The 21,060-nt window shown below is 42.6% G+C and overlaps 1 protein-coding gene across 5 annotated transcripts in view; it reads left to right on the top strand.

The window, feature by feature from the left end:
* The window catches only part of cadm1a (cell adhesion molecule 1a), a 523,695-nt gene that overhangs the window by 417,744 nt on the left and 84,891 nt on the right, over positions 1-21,060 (top strand). For all 5 annotated transcript variants that reach the window (XM_036142720.1, XM_036142719.1, XM_036142721.1 and 2 more), the window contains one exon: positions 11,690-11,848. In XM_036142720.1, the coding sequence (XP_035998613.1) occupies positions 11,690-11,848 (159 nt within the window). The remainder of the gene's footprint in view (positions 1-11,689; positions 11,849-21,060) is intronic.

Here is a 21,060-nt window from a genome sequence, read left to right as displayed (position 1 = left end):
CAATATAAAAAAAAAGGCTTATTGATAAAATAGAAATCAGATTGATCGATATTGACAAATATCAAAAATTTCAAAACATATATTTTCAGTGCAGCCCTGGCCAATTTATGCTGTTGCTTGATGCCGCTTTTTTAAATAAAGAACACTGAATTCAAACCCAACTCTCTGTCCAACCAACTTTTTACCAAAACTGTAAGTCTTAAGCAAAGGAAAAATAAAAACATGTACTCTCTAAACTCTGAAACTTGGTGACGGAGCGTTCCTGGGTCTGCGTTGTGATTGGTTGGGAGGATGTAATGACTGTAATATTAACCTACATGATTGGCTAGAACGCAAAAGGAAGGAAAACTGTTCTTCTATTGAACTTTTTATTGACCCCTTTTTTTTCCATTGAACCTCATGTATATCAATCGATATATATTGTTGTTGAATTATAGTCCAGCCCTAAGAAAAGCCCAAAGCTCACATGGTTACTCCTACCAAACATCAGAGATGCGGGTATTCCATGATCGCTGACATTTTTTTGTTTTTTTAGAGCACCTGCCATGTAGTTAAACTTGTTCACCTTAATTGTTAAAAACAACAACTGATTCATCCCTAAAATGTTGCAAAACAAGACAAGAGCTGCAACTCTTCAGGGAAAACTAGCCATAAACGTCTAGTTATCGCCTCCTACTGACACAACAAAAGTATTACAGCAACTTTTCTTACCTGAATCTCAGACGGCATGTAAACGCAGAATTTTTGGGGGGATTTGGGCTGCATCTGAAATTATCTAATTATAGTTTCCAGCTCCTGCTCCTTGACCTTTCATGACATCAACAGTAGGAAGTAAAGGAGCCTCGGACTGCTGTGCCGATTTCAGAAAGCCTTTAACTCGTACGATATTATGCAAACATAAAACTACAAAATTCCACAAACTCTTCTCTCCAGACATTTTCTTTCATTTCCGTGAGGTGGGCTGTGCTGATACGTCATGTCACGCAAAGGATTATGGGATTCCTAATAGCTCCTTAGCACCAGTATGGGACATAACGAGGTTCCTAGGCTAAAGGAGCTGTGAGAGGAAGCATACAGGCTCCTTTTCCTACCTCCTTCTTTTTTCAGACAGCTCTTATCATGGTGGCCGCTAACGCACGTCCACTTTGGCTGAAGAGTCCTGACCCAAAAGACGTTTTTGGATACAGCCCTGCACTCAGATCAATGCAATGACTTTCTTATACGAAACTTCTTGTTTAAGTAATTATACCGAGGGACTAATAAACAGATAGATATACTTTTAAAGATTATAGAATTATAGGATATAGGATGAAGCTTGACATCGAAGCCTCGTGTAGTATATCTGGTAAGTCCGTACCCGTCCACTAGGGGTCTCTGTGGAGACATTTTTATGACTACGTTGGATCATTTCTCCAGCAGGCACAATAATTCTCCCAGGCAGAAGGTGGCGCCAAACACACAGCAAGGGTGGGTCAGATCATGAGCAGAAGAAGAGAGAAACAAAAAAAACGATGCTTCTTTTATAGAAATCTCGACCCTTCTGTGTTTCAGGGCAGTTCATAGGTCGCTTGTATGATTCATGTGTGCTGAACCAGAGGAACATGTAAAACGTGGATGGTACCAGCTCTTTGGGGCTGCAATGGTTTTAGAAATTGGTTGATTTTATTTTACAACCCTTTAGGAAAGCTTTTAGACCTCTGAGCCCCATTTCCATGCTAGAGTCACGCAGAACTGGTTCAATTCTGTCCCATAACAAACAAACGAGCTGGCAAGCAGATAAAAGCATTGGGAGCAATGTGAGCCTCAGCACTTTGTCTACACACTTCTTGGTGTTCGTACGTTTGCTGCCTCCAAACCATGCATTTGAATGAGCTATTAGCTTTCCATGTTTACTGTTAGTTGTTGCACAGCCTTGCCCTGACTTTATATTAAAGCGCTACTGATGTGTGGAGGTGGCCGGAGCTCGCTGGCTGGCTCCCTGACAGCTTGCATGCCTTCATCAAAGGCAGCGCGGCTTTAGAAGTCTGCGCGGAGCTCAGGGGTGGAACAGGCCTCCTGCCGGGCGACTCCACCTCAGCGCCCAGCCTCCAGCTCTGCAAAGACTTTCAAACAAAAGTCCCAATCAGAAGCTGAGCTGCAGGCCTCGGAGCGACGTCACCTCCACACTGCGGCGCATTAAACCTCCTCTGGTTGGCTCACATCTGCCAGGAATACAATGACCTCAAAAGTTTAAACTGTTTCATTTCGCATTAACGGATTTATCTGACACGGTGCTGTAGAAACGTATGCGCCCCCCTTACAAACTTCCTCAGTGTTGAAGTTTTTTGTCCCTGTGTGATTACAAAGAGATGTTTTCAGCTGGTGGTTTTGTCTGTAGCGGCCTTTGCAGAAACAGCTGTTCTGCATGACTGTGGCTTTCTTTGCAGAAAGCAACACCTTCCCAGCACGACCAGCCGACCTATGTTCCTCACACCAAGCCCAGACTTTGACTAGGACACTCCATAACCCTACATTGTGGTTTCTGAGCCATTAATAGATGAGCTTGTTGCTGTGCTTTGGCTCATCGTCCGGCTGCAGAGTGAGATGTAAACCCATAGATCCATATTTAGCTTCGGGGGAGTGGTGGCCTAGTGGTTAGAGCATTGTGCTTGTCTCCTGGAAGTTCTGGGTTCAACTCCCACAGACTGCCTCTCTGGGTGCTGCACAACGGCCTACTGCTTCCCAAGGGGATGGGTTAAATTTAGAGAACAAATGTCATTGGAAGACACGTTGCAATGAAATTAAAGATGATTATTCAATTGAATTCAATTTTATTTATATAGCGCCAAATCATGAAACATGTCATCTCAAGGCACTTTACAAAGTCAAGTTCAATCATATTATACAGATTGGGTCAGATTATACAGATTGGTCAAAAATGTCCTATATAAGGAAACCAGTTGATAGCATCAAAGCCCCGACAAGTAGCATTCACTCCTGGGGAAGCGTAGAGCTTCAATCCCTCATACTGAGCAAGCATGAAGCGACAGTGGGAAGAAAAACTCCCTATTAACGGGAAGCAAAACCTCCGGCAGAACCGGGCTCAGTATGAACGGTCATCTGCCTCGACCGACTGGAGGTTACAGAAGACAGAACAGAGACACAACAATGTCATAGATAGGCTGGTCATGCTATTATTATAGCATGACCGACCCATCTATGTCCAGACTTTGACTAGGACACTGCAAAACCCTATTTTGTGGTTTCTGAGCCATTAAGAGATGGGCTTGCTGGTGTGCTTTAACTCATTGTCCTGCTGCATAATCAAAATTCTTTATGATTAATGGCTTAGTAAACCAGGACTTGGTGCAATTACATTGTATATATATATATATATATATATATATATATATATATATATATATATATATATATATATATATATTCGTTCCCAGATGCACAATTTAAAATGCACAGCTGATAAAGAATATTGAAAAATACGCTCTCAAATCCTAGAACCATGGTGACACACGTGGGTTTTAGGTAAAATTGAAATTCTGAAAATCTGTGAGATTTACTGCACGAGGGCTACCATACCTGTGCTTTTATCCCCGTTTCAAAACTTTTTCAGAACAAGGCGTTTTATCGCCTGCAGCACTGAATCCCACTGTGCTGCGGCTGCTTACTATCAGTCCCATAAGGGTTTATTGAAAGAAGAAGAAGAAAAAAACTGTGAGACATTAGAACAAATGCATCTGAGTGAATCTGCGGCACTGTAACTGCGTAACCAACACAGACAGGAATGAGACATCCTGTCACCTCTAACTGCCTCAGTAAGTCATTATTTTATCTGCAGACTCAACCGAAATCACAGCACAGACATTATCTTTCACTTACGTCTCAGAAAATCTCATCAGACGCCATCAAGGTTATGAAATCAGGAATTTCTGAGGTGCAGATCTGCAGCTGTGAAACACGGCTTCACGCCGTCGGCAGGTTAACACCTAAAGATAAAAAAGGAATCGTTTTGAGCGTCATCTGGTTCTGTGAAAAGAAAGAAATGGCAAGTCTGACACTGTTAGTTTTAACAAATACATAAATTAAACACATCAGCAGAAAGTTCCTTGATTTAATTTAGAAAATGGAGATTCAGAGTAAAAAGTGTTTATTCCTGTTAATTTGGATGCTTCTGGCTTACAGCTGATAAATAAAATGTAAAAACTATTTAACTTTATAGATATTTGGCTCTTCATTTAACCCACACCATGGCACATGAATTGGAGGATCCCATAAAATCCCTAAATTTAATTTTGCAGAACATTAGAATAGTTCATTAGACCACTAAGGCAAAGCAAGGCAAATTTATTTATATAGCACATTTCAATACAAATACAATGCAAAGTGATTTACCTGATTAAAATATAGGAAATAAAAACAGAATAGAAGCAAGTTGGAATGTAGAAACAAAATAAAACATGGGAAAATAGAAACTAAAAGCAAACATTAAAAACAGTTGAGCTACAAAGTTAAACTAATGATGTTTCAGTAAAACAGTTTAACTAGAACAGTTAAAATCCTGAACAAATGTGTTTTTAATCTTGATTTAAAGGAACTCAGGCTTTCAGCACTTTTCCAGTTTTCTGGGAGTTTGTTCCAGATCAGTGGAGCATAGGAACTAAATGCTGCTTCTCCATGTCTGGTTCTGGTTCTGGTTCTGGTTCTGCAGAGCAGGCTGGAGCCAGAAGACCTGAGTGGTCTGGAGGGTTGATGCCCTGATAACAAGTCTGTGATGGATTTAGGTGCTAAGTCAGGGATTTATAGACTAACAGAAGGATTTTAAAGTCTATTCTCTGAGATCCAGGGAACCATGGGAGGACTTCAGAACCGGGTCCATGTTCTCTACGTTCTTAGTCTTAGTGAGGACTTCAGAACCGGGTCCATGTTCTCTACGTTCTTAGTCTTAGTGGAAGGACTTCAGAACCGGGTCCATGTTCTCTACGTTCTTAGTCTTAGTGGAAGGACTTCAGAACCGGGTCCATGTTCTCTACGTTCTTAGTCTTAGTGAGGACTTCAGAACCGGGTCCATGTTCTCTACATTCTTAGTCTTAGTGGAAGGACTTCAGAACCGGGTCCATGTTCTCTACGTTCTTAGTCTTAGTGGAAGGACTTCAGAACCGGGTCCATGTTCTCTACGTTCTTAGTCTTAGTGAGGACTTCAGAACCGGGTCCATGTTCTCTACGTTCTTAGTCTTAGTGAGGACTTCAGAACCGGGTCCATGTTCTCTACGTTCTTAGTCTTAGTGAGGACTTCAGAACCGGGTCCATGTTCTCTACGTTCTTAGTCTTAGTGAGGACTTCAGAACCGGGTCCATGTTCTCTACGTTCTTAAATGTATTTTTTTGTCTGGGAAGTTTGTAGTTAAACTTTAATATGTTCTTTATTTCTGGATTTTTATTGTCTTCCACCAAATACTAATTTCCCCCACTTTAACGTACCAGACTGCTTTAACTTGTGGTGCCAATAAACATCTGTTGGAGATCTGTATATAGCTTTGTGGGGAGTTAGCTTGTAAAATTAGCAGCTTGGATGTGTGTGAGGCTGCGTGGGCGTTGGTCTTTCATTAGGCCTTCTTCTACTTGACACATTAGAATTAGCGCTAGCAGAGGCGCTGGATGCTGGAGAATAACACGGCTAAACTTCTGAGGAGGTGGATTAATGCTTCTCCAGCTTCGGCCTCACAAACCCATTTACAGAGACTGTAAAATACGCCACAATGGGCTTTCCTCGTATTTTGTGAGTCTGCAGAGACATTTTGGACAGGTAATTATGTTCAGACAATGGAAAACTGGATTTTGCAGGATAAGCCACCTGTAAACGTATGTAAGCACGCAGACCTGAAGGGTTTTATTGTTGTTTTTCTGGCTTTAAATGGACAAAGGGGAAAGCAGTGACCGGCACAGCTGCTAGTCTTTCTGATTTCTCATCATTCTCCAACCACAGCTCAATTTTTGCTTCTTATTTTTTATCGTCTGTCTTCACTGAGCCGTCACAAGCTTTGAACCAAGCTTTCTTGGGATGGATTAAATGCACAAGATGATAAAGATGATCATTATTAATTGTCCCCCATCAGGCTTACGGTCAGCAGCCGCTTTCAGACTCACTTTCTGATCAAACATCTAAACAATTCAGTTTAATTCCTCCAAAAAAAAACCCAAATCATTTGTATTTCAAGGAAGTTTGACGTTATTTGCTCTGGATAGCGATCAAATCCAGGCGCGCGTCTTTATTCACAGATCCATTATCTCTATCCCGGCCCTGTTCTGTTATCTGGTTAGTTGCAGTGATTTATATCCTGACACTGATATTTCCACTCCTCACACTAACAATATGGCCAAAGTCACATAAGAAAGCAGTCCCCGCTGTGCGGGTCACTTCTTTCTGCTCTTTCATGGCTGACAAAAATAAGGCAGTTGGCGGGGCCTTTATTGACTGACAGGGAGCAGAGGAGCCATTAGACTCAAGTGCTAAGAGACAACCACGGGGTGATTTCAATTACCCCGCTCTGCCCCGCCAGGAAGTCTGGACAAATGGATGGAACAACAGTCGGGGTGAAGTATCTGCTGCGGTTCCATGGATGTAATCTAGATTTTACACAGATTTTTTTTTTCCTTCTGTTCCATAAAAGCAAATTGCAGAACAATAAATCTGAATGGAGAGGAAAGGTGAAGGGTTTGGACTTGAATGCACTTCCAGCTTTCGCTTGACCATCTAGCTCCCTGAGAGAGTGAGATGTTCACCAACAGAGAGCCACCAGCAGTTCAACGTCAGCCTCTTATACTCTGATGCCTCTGAATAAAATCCAGCAGTAATTTCATCTGAGTCTAACTGCAGCAGCTCTGTGTCTGGCCTCAGAAATTTGTTGGAGAACATTAGCGAACAGCCAGGACTATGGAGACTAAGTTCTGGTCCAGTTTCCAGCAGGTCAGGTTCTACAGCACATCCCAGAGCTCTGATCATCATGTGGACCTGGAGAGAGGATGGACCACCTGCAGACCTACCAGGACATGGACGTCCACCTGGACTGACAGCCTGGACCAGGAGAGCATTGATCAGAGAAGCAGGAGGACCATGGTGGCTCTGGAGGAGCTGCAGAGACCCACAGCTCAGGTGGTAGGATCTGTCCACAGGACAACTGAAGGTGGTGGACTCCCCAAATCAGACCTTCATGGAAAAGTGACAAAAAGAACGTAAACGCAGAAAGAAATTCATAAGAAGTGCAGCAGACATGAACCAGATGATCTGCTCAGAGGAGACCCAAAGGAAAACGCTTTGTGTGGCTTAGAACTCACACTGGACAGTGTGTGGTAGGGTCAACGCTGAATTTAAACGAACGCCACATTAAGTTCATGTGTTTGTCTAAAACCCCAATAAAACATTGAAGTTTTAATTTATAATGAGGAAAATGCTGACAGAATTCAAGAGAAATGAAGACTTTAGAATATTTTCTCATAAAAGTTTACAACTGAAAGACTTTTCACTCACTTATAAAACCTTTTTTTCTGCCAGATGATGGAAAAAAAAATAAAAATAAACGAGTTCCTGGTTGCAAACATTGTTCAGCGTCAGGAATTCAGTATTTGAGCTTTAAGCAGCGACTTGGACCGACAAAGACAGAGGCTACCTGTCCATGGCTGCAGGGGTCAGTGTGGAGGTGTGCTGATCCCTGCAGGTGTAAAGCAGCAGGTCGTCCATGTCGCCCCAAATAAGACGTTTTTAGAAACCAATACTTAGAAAGAACAGAAAGTGGCTGCTGTGGTGGAGCTCCGGTTCCTCAGCCTGCTTCCTGTGTTCGCTTCACCCAGGAGCTCCATGTGTTTCTCCTGGAACACATAATTAATGTTTTTTTTTAACAATATCTGCATTGTTTTTTACATCTAGTAGCCACTTTACAGGGAGGACTCACTAAATTTGTGACAGATGAGCGTAAACGCGTACAAACAACCAAAACCAGACCATGAATCCCACCCATGGTCCTTTTTTTAACAGTAGCACACTTACAGAAAATAAATATTTTCAAATAATTTAAAGTTAAGACCATCATTTGTCTGCCATCATTAGTCATCTTCAGTATCTAATAATAATAAAGGGTCTCCAGAAGTTTGATCCTGCAGTACGTTGTTTTTCTGTCCAGAGGAAGATTTAACAGCGTTGCTGCAGAAACCTTCTTCCACAGGACTGTGATGAAACTTTTGGCACATGTCAGACTGAGGTCCGGAAAGTCCGGCTCGTTGTTATTGTGATGTAAGTTTTTCTGAATATATATAGCAAGAAGAAAAAGTTTAGGATCTAAGAGCAGATAGATCTTTGATGCTGCACAGTTTGACAACTGCGCCGTCCGTCTTTTGAAACGGGTTTGTCAGGTTCGGCACCACGCCGTGCACAGGAGGGTTCCTTTATTTTATCTCTACGTAGCACAAATGCATGTTGAGTTAGCATCTGCGTCGGGACGATGCATTAATCAGTGTAGGAGGAGATTAAACTGGAAGGCCTGAAACCTTTCCAACTGAGTCCTACGTGTTCTGATGCGGCCCGCAGGAACGGGTCTGAAGATGGCATCTGTCAGCGGTGAAGGTTTTTTTTTTAGCTGATGGCACATGAGAAGAGGAAGGATAGGCAGGAAATAAGATGGCAGCTCATTAATCAGCCCAATGACCTCACATTTCTACTAATTATAAACCTTTCTGCAGGTTCGTATCCATTTTTGGTGCAGGAGCATTTTTGTCTAAATTCAGAACATTTTAAGACTCTAAACATGGATTGAAGGACCATTTGGGAAGTTTACTCGTTGATCTGAGCTCAGTGGTTTGGGGAGATGAAGCCTCTTTTCCTGCGGTCCTTATCAGCGATGTTCACACGTCTGTGTCTGAAGTCTGAAAAGAACATGTTCTCATCTCTTCTACCTCTATCAATCCAGCGCTGTAGATGCGCTCTTTAGTTCTTATGCCTACTTCAACACATTAACACTTAATGATCTTTTAACATTTAATTTGACTTAAACGTAACTTAAAAATAGTAATAAACTGCTTTGAATTATTTTTAAAAGCCCATAAAGAGCCGTATTTCCCCGGTTAGGATGTCTTTGAAACCACCGGCGTCCGACCAGATCAGTCGCTGTTTTTTGGAAAAAATATATCCCTGCATGTTGAATAATTTCCTAGTAGGGGTAAAGGAGTGATGGAGAACCTGCAGCACCAACAGTCAACGCATGCCTGCTGCTGGTTCTAAGTGAATGGGGTTTAAAACGGCCTCAGTGTGGAGTTCAGTCAGTGAGATCCTTCATCCTGAGAGCAATCAGGTGCCTTTATTTAAGGACGCAGGCACCAGGTGTTCTACCAGCAGGTTATGGAGCGTTCCTCTCTGAGTAAAATGGGTCGGTCCAGACGTTGTTCAGAAGAACAGCAGACTTTGATTAAAAGCTTGACTGGAGATGAAAAAAATGCACAAAGGAGAGCGGAAAGGGAAGCTGTTCAGCTGAAATGATCCCAGGTGCTTTAAAATGGAAACCAGAACCAGGAAGAGGAGAAGAAGACAGAAAACTATCGTTCCAGAGGATGATCAGAGGAGGTCCACGGTAACCTGAGAGGACTGGAACCAGCAACCCGAGCCGAGGAGGTTAAAGTTTGCTACAGAACAACCTGACTGCCTTTTCATGGAGCCATGAAGGAAGGTGGATCTTTTTGGGTCTGGAAGAGTCCGAGCTGTAACACTGAAGCACGGCGGTGCAGGTATCATGATGTGGGAACGTGTTGAGCCTTTATATCACAGATTCAGCCTGTAGCTGAAGAGGAAATGAGCTGAAAGGTGAGTTTCAGCGACAGAACGAAGCCAAACGGACCAGCGAGGAGCGTCTGGGTCCCAGATCAACAGCAGCCGGCCCAATGAAGGACCTTCATCCATCAGAGAACACGTCTGCTGTCAGCAACCTGCTGGTTCTGAGCTTCAGCCCAGAACTACAGCAGAACCGGGGAGCACAGTCCCTTCATCCTGGGCTGGAATACCTGTTCACAGGTGACTGAAGGAGGCGGAGTCCATCTGACACCGACCAGACGCAGCTCCCAGAACCAGCAGCTAAATATCAGGAGGCTCAACGTTCAGCCTTCTGTTTCTGCAGGAAATGGTGGAGTTAAAAAAAAAAACTAAACTGCTTTTAAACTTTAGAGCAGCAGCCACATCAGAGGCCGGGTTCCCTTCATCCAGAGAGACAGAAAGTGTCAGCAGAGCAGCTGTGGAGGAGAGGGTGGAACGTGAGCAGCGCTCAGAGATAAACCGCAGCATCCCAGCGCTCATAAGAGCATTTTTTTTTTTAGGTTTGTTTTATTGATGAGACACAGACGCACTTCTGCACATAAACTGAGAGAAAGTAGGACAACGGGATAAAAATCGATCCTGCTTTGTGACCCGAATGTGCAGCTCTGGCTGTGTGCGAACATACTGTCTGTTTAACTTTACAGCACAGAGAAGCTGCTCTGCAAGTATTCGATTTGGCAATGATGAGCTAAATGGGAGCGCGCCGTGAGTTTGGTGTCATAAAGCTGGAAACGAGTGACTCACAGCGGCGCAGTCCCTGCAGGCAGCAGAGAAAAGCACGCATTCATCTTTTTATTCTGCAGGATTAAACTCTGACCCTGTAACAGAACATGGCTGTGACATTTCAGATGCACCGATTTCCAGTTTGTTTAGTAATGACCTGCCCAATTTTTTAGCCAGATTTTTTTTTTCTGTTTTGTGTGTTGTTCCGATTTGACACTCTAGTTGTCATTATTACTTTTGGCTCATGTATGGCAAATGACGCCTTCAGATTAATTTGTACTTAGTTTAACTAAAATATTACATGTTGCATTTATTTATGAGCAGAATAAAGGAAAAGAATTCAAAGTCAAGTTGTTTTGTGATTTTTATTTTGGAAAAAAACTAATTTCTGGCCACCAGACACCTTTAATTTGGTCATTTTGGCCCACGGTGCGGAAAGGTTGGTCAGGATTTTAATACATGAAGGAGAAGAGAAATCGCAATATTAACCTCTTAAATGCAGAATAAATAGAACTTAATTTTTAAACATTGAAGAACGTTTAAGTTAGGTCACTAGGGACATTAGCAAAGTTAGTGCTGAAATGATTTAATAATGATAATTGAACTGTATAAACCATTTTAAATGTTGCAAACACAACTCAAACGACTGTTAATTGTAAAATATCAGATTTCTGCCTCTAGCGCCTCCTCGCCTTATTCTAACCACACAAGCAGCCCATCAAGCTGAAAGCTGAGAATCCTCTGATTGGAAAATGCGTCTCAAATCGCTCCATTTCAAGGCATCAGAGATGGCAGAAAGAAGGCAGTAATTCTCCTACCTCTGCATCCTCTGTTTCACTGAAACCTTTTTACAAAGGACTCTAAAAGCCTGCAGGAGACTTCCTCATTCCTCAGGCTGAGGGCAAGCCATGGGGTGTAAACTTTAACATCTAAGTGTGCAGCAGCTCTTTGTCTGTAATCCTAAGACTTTTAGAATAAAATCAGCCAATATTTGACCTACTGAGTCTGGGTCGAGGCCGGGTGTTTGAATCCCAGAGAGAATGACGTCGGTATCGATACTGGACCAGATAGGTCTCTGGTTCTAGCCTGAAGTCTCTTTGTTTTGCTTTATTTTCTGTAGGGAAGCCCAAAGTGGAGCTGACCTATGACAAGATGTACACAGTGACCAGCCGCGTGACGTTCACCGTCAGCAAGGAGGACGACGGCGTCCCTGTGACCTGCATCGTGGACCATCCTGCAGTCAAGGACTTCCGAGCACGCAAAAACCTGGAGGTGCAATGTGAGTACCGCAGCCTAATTTCCACCTACATTAGTTTGTTAATGTTAACATTTCATGGTATTTACCACACGCTCCAGATTTGACGGTGTGTACATCTGCTGTTGTGACGTTGTAACGGCGGTTTTTTCTTTGCTCTGTGTGTTTGTGAAAGGCTACATTTTCAGCTTGTTGAAAAAGGTTGTGTTAAAAGCCCCTTAATTGGTTTTTTATCTTTGTTTTGTTTCTAGAAGTGTTATAAATGCAGAAAAATACCTGTTTTCGCCTCACCTTCGTGCACTCCCTGCATTACCAGCGCTTTTTATCCTCCAGCTTTTTGAAGAGGAGGTCTGTGAAAGCAGCATAATGCAGCAGAGAGCCTTAATGCTGCAGCTTCTGACAGTGGGGAGAGCCATAGATCAGGCAGCTTTGAACACTGCTTTTGTTTTTAATCACAATGCAACCTGTTAAGATCCACCTCTGAATGTTGCTCTGTCCAACCATCCGCCACTGGAACCTGCCATTAACTTAGAAAAACTGCACCACGGATGTGTTCAGCAGCAGATTTATACTCAGGCATCTGAAGCGCACGCCCCGGTGGAAAACTACCCAAAATTAAAATAAAATAAAAACTATGCAAGTTTGCAAGCCGGCCAACTGGGCAATAACACATGCACTTTGAATAGATGATCAGATTTGTATTTCTACAACAAAAGTGTTTAGAGCTCAGCGTGACGTGGATAAACCCGCTTTTTCTCTGCAGGCTTAAAAGCATCAACAAGACTCTTGTTTTCTATCACATTTAAACGGAAACAAAACAAAGCTGCCAAAGGAAATAATGATGCAGTTATTGAAAGAAAAAAAGTGCTTTTTAACCAATAAATGTCTGAAAAGTGTGGCATGCATTTGTGTTCAACCCCTTAAATGCCCCTAAATGAGACCTGTTCTTTGAAGGCATCGGAGGTTTGTTGCATCATTAAATACTCAAAGTGTAGCTGATTTAAGAAATGAGTTTCTTAAAAAGGAAACCAGAATGTTGAAATGCTCTATTTTCCCTTTAAACCCGCAGCACTTGATCAAAGTTGTCCTCGCTGCATGTGAAACCCGCCTCGGTTTGAGCTGGGAAACTAATCGCCCTTCATCCATCAGGGATGAAAAAGCAACATTGGAACTTTTGACACATTGTGAGCAAAAAAAAGGGAACACACCCCGGCGAGCTCGGGAACATCAAAAGGCCTCCGTGTCCAGGGAGGACAACGAGCTGACTAAAAAAAAAAAAGACATCAAGCCGGCGAAGAACGCGCTGCAGGAGGCAGGCAGGTGTTCAATAAAGGGAAAGCTTGATGAGGGCGAACACCGAGGACTCGCCACAAGGGGCAAACAGTTCATCAGATTAGAAGTTGGATCAGTTCAGGAATATTTGGGTCAGTCGGACCAACGTTGACCTTTACAGGGATTAAAGGAAACTAATCTTGTAGAGGTTTAGAATCAGGATCATAAATCATGTGTAAAACATGTGCAGGCAGCGTGGTGCCGCGGTCATGCATGGATGCTAATGGCACAGGGTCGCTCCTTTTTATAAACCATGTGAAAACGACCAAGCACAACCACATTACCTCTCTGTGTTTCCATTATTTTTGGTTTGTTCATATGAGATTGAACCTTTACTGGTAAGCCCTGTCATCCTGTTTAAAGACAAAATCAGCTCTCCTGCCTTTTCCCCATGAAGGCAGGAGGAAGAGGTCGCTGCATCTAAATCGGCAGAGTGGCGTCTGATAACAGGAAGCTCACATGCACCGCCGGGGCAGAGCCTGGCGCTGGAGCAGGAGCATCCGCTGCCGCGCTCTCAGTCTGAACCGCAGCAACACTGAGATGATCTGAAGCAGCTTCTTAGTTGTTTTAGAGATGATCTTAGTGATGCTCAGTTTAATAAGTGGCCCAGAGAGCTCAGAAAAGGGCAGTTTGATAGGAAATGTGACAATGGACGAAACATTCAACGGAAAAATGAAACTGATCTACAGTTCTGAAATAATAACATCCCATGAGTTTGTTTTTTTAACATATTTGGATTGATGGACATTTAGTATTCATTGTAACCTTGCTGAAACAAAACTGTGCCATAAAAAATTCAAAACACACAAACTCAGGGGCCAGGGAGAGAAGAAATCACGCACTAGACAGGCCCTAGAGCAATGTGGTTATCCCTACTGGGCTTTCGTCAAAGTAAACAAGAAAGCCAAACAGGACTCCAGCTGACCATTGGACCCCAAACTGTTACATATTATGAGATAACCAAGGCTGTGGCTGTAAAAGACAGTTTACAGGGAAATGAACCCAAGGATGTGTGGCATGCATAAACAAATGGACAGTTATCTTTCCTGAACCCAAGATCTCTGTCTAATGTTGACAGAGAACACAGGGTAATCAACCAATCATGAGCAGGCTTTATTCATCCATATAAGCTGACCAAAGAAAAGTAAAAACAACAAAACAGCTGGACTTTTTTCCAAAGTTTCAAGACGTTTCGCTTCCTAATCCGGAAGCTTTCTCAATTAAAAACAAAAGGAAACGAAACATCTTCAAACTCTGGAAAAAAGTCCAGCTGTTTTGTTGTTTTACTTTTTTTTGTAATGACCATAATCTGGATGACTGAGAATCTTAACCAGAAAATAAACTGACGTGGCTGAGAGTTGGACACCCTCAAGCGTTCCCGAAATTTGACCGTCTCGGTTTTTTTTTTTTTTTTTTTTTTTTTTTTTGAGAGTCCAGAACTGAAGCTGTAAACATCCCTCTGGCTTTTAGATTAAATAAGTCAAAATATAGTTTATATCTCCAGAGTTTTTTTACTGCTACAGAAGTTTACAAATTGAAAACTCCACACTATTCAGGCAAAGAACCTGGGGTGACCGTAACTGGAGGCGATCTCTTCTTAACAAAACCCACACCCCAACCAGGATTCATCCCCAATGTTGCGAGAGTTTACAGAGAAACTGGAACCATTATTTTTTTAAACATGATGTCTCAGTGGCTTACAAAGACTGGTTTACGCCAAAGATCCGCACTCCCGGCACCAACGGAGGAATGTGTCTGCTGTTCGGTGCCGGCAGGAATGGGACCAGTTCTACAGCAGGGTAACAAAGCAGCTGCTGGACAAAAGTAATGTCCAGTAGAAAAGAGAAACATCATCAGGCCAGGATTTTGCAGTTTGCACTCATCTTAGGAGACTCTTGCCTTTATTTTCCCTAAAAATGGCTAAAATGGGACTTGAGTAGGGCATTCAGGGGCCTAAACATGCTGTGTTGGGGTCAATTGATTGGCTGGGTTCCCGTTTAGGTTACCACGCAGTAGAACAGGTGTACCTAATAAAGTGGCCAATCAGTGTTGGTATAAAGCAAAGCAAGCTGCAGCTTTCCTTTCTGTATGTTTCTCCCTTAAGGTCAGCTGACTACAGAAGACAGGTAGCGCCATGTTGGGCTTACAATAAAGCAAATAATACTGTTAGCATAATGATAATGGCCTCCCTGCTTACAGTAGACAGTATTTCACCAAGCTGCAGTAGCTGCTTCTGGTTCTGAGGCGTGTTCTTCATCATGCAGCGGCAGGAAAGGTCCGCAGTAACTACGTAGGGCCATCACAACAACCTGGAGATGCCCGGCGTCCTTCATGTTTACAGCCCTGAGATGACAAGGTCAGGTGACTGTGAGCAGGGAAGAAGTTTCAGGATGCCTTTTAGAGTCTGAGGTAGAAATAAAGCCAAAGGGCTGCTGTCTGAATGCAGGCATGCCCACTGAGCTGGCTGTCTGCCCATCTGCTGTCCATCAGCCAGCCTCTCACACAGATGGACAACCAGACATTTGTTGTTTATAGCTGAGAGGGTCGGACGGCCGTGTAGAACTTTACTGCCGGCGCCCAAACCGTAACTCAGGCCCGATCTCTCGGTCTGCAGCCTGATTAGAAATCCGACGACCGAGTGGAACATTTAGGCCACAGCAACAACAAGAACAATTTACAATTTACATCACGAGGGGGAAATTATATTTCCACTTCCCTGCAGCAATTCAGAGCAACTCCAGGGATATGATCCTCTCTGTGAAGAGACAGGTTCAATCTGAAACGTATTCCACTGCGTGTGTAACAGAGAACACAGATGCACACAGCAAGGTGCAGAGCTTGGCTAAAGTATTCACACCTATGAGCTTAGCTGTGTTCCTCTCCTAGATGAAGCCACTGAAGGAGCTACTGCTGCCATTCCTCTTACTTTTCTCTAACATAGAAAGTACTCCTGGGTCAATGTGAGCTTCTGTGCTTTCTGTCTCTCTGCTCTGTCTTCTCCAACATAGAAAGTACTCCTGTGTCAATGTGAGCTTCTGAGCTTTCTGTGTCTCTGCTCTGTCTTCTCTACCATAGAAAGTACTCCTGGGTCAATGTGAGCTTCTGTGCTTTCTGTGTCTCTGCTCTGTCTTCTCTAACATAGAAAGTACTCCTGGGTCAATGTGAGCTTCTGTGCTTTCTGTGTCTCTGCTCTGTCTTCTCTAAGCCCCAGTGGGTGGAGGCAGATGAGCGTTCACACTGAGCCTGGCTCTGGTTCTGCTGGAGGTTTTCCTCCCTGTTAATGGGGAGTTTTCCTCTCCACTGTCGCTTCATGCATGCTCAGTATGAGGGATTGCTGCAAAGCCATCAACAATGCAGACGACTGTCCACTGTGGCTCTACGCTCTTTCAGGAGGAGTGAATGCTGCAGGTCAATGACAGCATGCAAGCTAAGAAAACTTTCTGACCGATCTGTCTGGAGGAGTTGACTTAAATAACTTTATAGGAGGAGAGAAATCAACAGAAGCTGAACAGCGAAGGAATCTAACAGAGAATGATACAAAAAGAATGAACAAAAATGGCTACAACTACAACACATCATCAGGGAAGAAAAATAATTAATATATTAACACTTAGGGGATTATGACACTATGTTGTTTCTCGATGTTTCATTGACCAAACCTTGAACCTGTCCTGCTTCACATACTATCGGCTCGTGGGACAAGAAGAGCTTTCAACCAAAGTGAAGGCTGGTTCACACAGCAAGATTTTAAAATTGTCAAAGCCTGAGAGACAGCGCAAAGAACGATAAATCAGGTTTGGTGTCCGGTCAGACGGCAAGAACAGCTCAGCAACAGATTCACTCGGGATCATTTGGTTGTCAGATAGGAAAAAATCCTCTCACCATTAAACGTGAGTTCAGAGTAAATAAACATAAATGATGAGGAAGAACGATGGTGATAGTTTGTGGACTGATTTTAACAGGCAAAAAGAAAACGGTGTTGGTTAAAGGAGTGGAGACAGTGTGAAAAGAGGCTCTGCATTTGCTACACCTTGGTGTGGAGGTGACTTAATGTTATTATTTTCTCCATATTTCCCTTACTTCCCTTCGGATTGGCTACCCATCACGTATCTCTTAAGATTCTCTCCAGAGCCTTCCTGATGGTCGGGGCACAAATAGAGCAAATTATCCTGCTGAGTGAACCAACCTTTAGTGGATAAAGAATTGTATTTATTTTGCAGACAGAATAAAGAAACTGTTGATTTGGTTCTTTGGTTTTGCTCAGAGACTCAGAGTAACAGACTGGGATCAAAGCACCAACGGCTTTGGTGCAGTAAAGTTTGGATTTTTACCTTTTCTGACGTGTTTTGCAACTGAAGTCTCACTTTACGTCTGGATATTGATTTATTTAGTGTTATTATGTAGTCTGTGTGGCATTAAGGCCTCGTCGACTATCTGCTGCTAATGGGTGGTATTCATCAAACGTTAAATAGCAGAGAAAAGGCCTAGCGCCTTGAAATGGTCAGCCAGAGCAGTTCCAACTGTGGATTTATAAGCAGCTCTATCAATGGCATGGCGTTTCAAAGATGATACGTATTTAAGTCAGTTTGTTTAGTCTTTTCTTCAAATGGTACATATATAAGCATGTCCAGAGAGGGAGATTCTGAAAGATCAGTGTTCGATACAACCATCTGAGACCTTCACAGCTCCCTGGACTTTCTTTCCTGCCTCCCTCGGCTCTGTGACAGCATCTCCTGTCTTCTGTTGGAACTTCTTCACGCGTCCTTTCTTTCAACATTTCCAGATTCCCTTCCATATCGGCCCGGCTCCGCTTCTCCAAAGGCTTATTGTATAGTTTGGTATGAGCTTCACGTAGAATTTGTTTAGGATGCAGCTACAGAAGAGCCGTCCACGGTTGAGAGAGCAGGAAGTGTAAAGGAATAACTCCTTGAATGTAATTTTATTGTCTATGTCAGGCCGTCTCCGCCGAGGCTAAGCTGGTGCAGCTTGTTGTTTTTGTTCATTTGTCAATAAAGATACCTTTGAGCAGCATGGAATTGAGCGCCTCTCACTCAAACACTTCTGAAGCGAGTCATGGATGTTGTTCTCATTGTTGCATCTTTTGTTCCGTTTTAATCCCTGACCCTGCTGGGAACGGCCCCCTCAGATTGCTCGCTCTGTTTGTTTTAAGCAGCAGCTTTTCCAGACATTTTAACCATCACTAAACTTTCTCATCCACTGATGTTTTCTTCTTCTGCTCTGTTCGTTCAGCTGCATTTCTTTTAAAGGGAGGCCAAGGTGCTTAAATCCACAGTCGGTTCTGCTTGAAGGGGGCTTCCTCACCTGGTGCTCCATGCTTAAGGGATTCAGAGGAGCTCATGCTCCTCTGGGACACATGTGTCAAACTCGAGGCCCGCGGGCCGAATCCGGCCCGTCAAGTCAATTTATCCGGCCCTCAAGAGCCAAAAAAGGCATATCATGTCATAAAGTAGAGACAGATATCCTTTTAACGTGTATAAGGTGGCTAATACTGAGCCTCCTGTAGCAAATGTTGATATTTTTTTTTACTGTGTAGTAACAGCATCCTGCCACTAGGTGTCCGTTTTCCCACAAAACATTAAAACAACCCAGAAACGTCCAAAAAGAGAAGAAGAGATGCAGAATGATGCGTTTAAAGAGTAACTCATCCCAATATCAACTGTTATTTGCAGATATTCTGGGCCAAAGGTGCTACTTTTATGTTATTGTGCACTTTTTTATATTTCTATGTGAACTGAAATGAAATTATGAAATCAAAAGTATCATCTATACAGGTGCAACCGGCCCTTTAAATGACTCCATGGTGCCAAAGTGGCCCAGTATAGAAATAATTTTGACAGCCCTGCTCTAGGATTACTGGGTTTCACTGCTACAACTTTAATCAGTTTGCATTTCTCAAGTCTTTACAACAACAGGAAGAGTTCCAGTATCTTACTGTCTTGCTCATGAATGATGGTAGGAAGGACCTTGAGATGCATGGCCTGGTGGGGACTTGTTGCGGTGCAGAAACATCTGAGCCCCAAAACAAAGCTCTTTATTTAAAGGTCCATCTGCGTTCCAAAGGGTCTTAAAAAACGGAAAGGAAAGCGTCCTGGGTGCCGGCGGCTGTAATGAGCTTTTCTCTTTCCTGTAGCTGGGCTCTGCGATAAGGTGAGGAGGCCCATCATCAGGCGGGGAGCATGAAGTAGAACTGGCCACACGAGCAGATTTTAGTTGAAGAGTATAGAAAAGACGTCTAAACCATGGTTGAAAGATGTAAGGTGAAAACTGCTCTGCATAAATGTGGCTGGTGGTGCGTTGGGTCGATGAAACGGGCTTAACGAGCCTGACTCAGGATCTTTGGGCTACAATTAGGACTGTATTATAGGGCTGGTGATAAACGATTAATTCAAATTCACAGGTTATTAGGATTTTATATTTGGGAAATCTGGAGTTTATTTTGCCAATGGACTCATTAGGTTTCCATGAAGAAAATAGCAGGCGACGCTGAATATATGTTTATGAAAATATCCTTTCAAAATATTATAAAGAGAAAGCTTTTCTTTTACTATGAAGCAAGATACTTTAATTTATTCATGTACTTATTTTTTAAGTTAGTTCGAAGTTACGCCTGCGAAGTGAAGCCTTTTCTTATCTCATTGTGTAAAACCACCAACAGCCAACATTTGGTTATATTTTCATTGTTTACAACGGCAGGGCGGCCATCTTGTTCTACCAGCATGTTTCACAGCTTTTATTTAGCTGCACTTTGAATTCAGGTGAAAACCTTTATTTTCTTTTTGTGAATTGAAAAGGAGTAAAAAGAAAATAGATTAATCGGATTTGATAAGATAAAATTGCCATTTTCACCAATTTGACCATATTAACAGTGTTTGTTCAGGGTTTTTAATTTTAAAGACCAAGCCTGGGTATTGTGAACACATATCAGAAAACTCAGCAGAGACCTTTCTTAGCTGAGACACATTTTTCCCTGAATTCATCAGTTGAATTAGTGGAAAGCACCAAAGATCAGACAAAAAAAGCAGATTATAAGGAGGCAGCATGATTCCCAAGGAGCTGCTGAAAACTGGATGCAGCTCTCAGGTTCTGGGTCAGGCCTTTTTTTTCACATGTTCTTCATAAAGACTTTGAGTTACGGTTAATTTGCCATAGGGAGTTTCTTTTTCCCTAACACTTTTTATCTGTTTTTCATTTTAAGCAAACACTGCACAGTGTGCTGTCATGGCCAGGTACAAGGACGACAAGTAGACCTTCAGGAAGCCTGGAGAACTCTTGATCAAGAGCACTTTAGAATACTGCAGAAGTTTTTGTCTTCTTTGAAAGAAAATATGAAGACGTTACTTGTGGCCTTGAGTGAAAAAGAGCACATTTACAACATGAGAGAAAAAGTACTGTACAGTTATTAAAACAGTGTACTAAACTGAGTAAGGTGAGCGTAAGAAATGTGCAAAACGTGTTTGGATGGCAATGCATAAAAAACACCAGCAGACTATTTCTAAGAATGAAAAGACTGTGTGCAAAAACAGCAGGGATGCAAAAACTTACTGGGTTTATTGGGAGCAGCGGTGGTTATAAAGCAGGGCTGTCAAAATCATTTCTATAAGGGGCTACTTTGGCATCATGAAGTCATTTAAAGGGCCAGTAGCACCTGTATAGATGATACTTTTGATTTCATAATTTAATTTCAGTTTACATAGGAAGTAGCATATTAGGCCCAGTTTATACAGTTTATCTGCAAAGAAGGTTGATATTGGGGTGAGTTAATCTTTAAACTCATCATCCTGCATCACTTTTACGCTTTGGATATTTCTGGGTTGTTTTAATGTGTTGTGGGAAAACTAGTCATCCTGACATCTAGTGGCAGGATGCTGTTACGAGACAGTTAA

The sequence above is a fragment of the Fundulus heteroclitus genome, chromosome 11, assembly GCF_011125445.2.
Source record: "Fundulus heteroclitus isolate FHET01 chromosome 11, MU-UCD_Fhet_4.1, whole genome shotgun sequence".
NCBI lineage: Eukaryota > Metazoa > Chordata > Actinopteri > Cyprinodontiformes > Fundulidae > Fundulus > Fundulus heteroclitus.
Note: the sequence above shows the minus strand (reverse complement) of the source record. Positions and strands in the feature narration are given on the sequence as shown.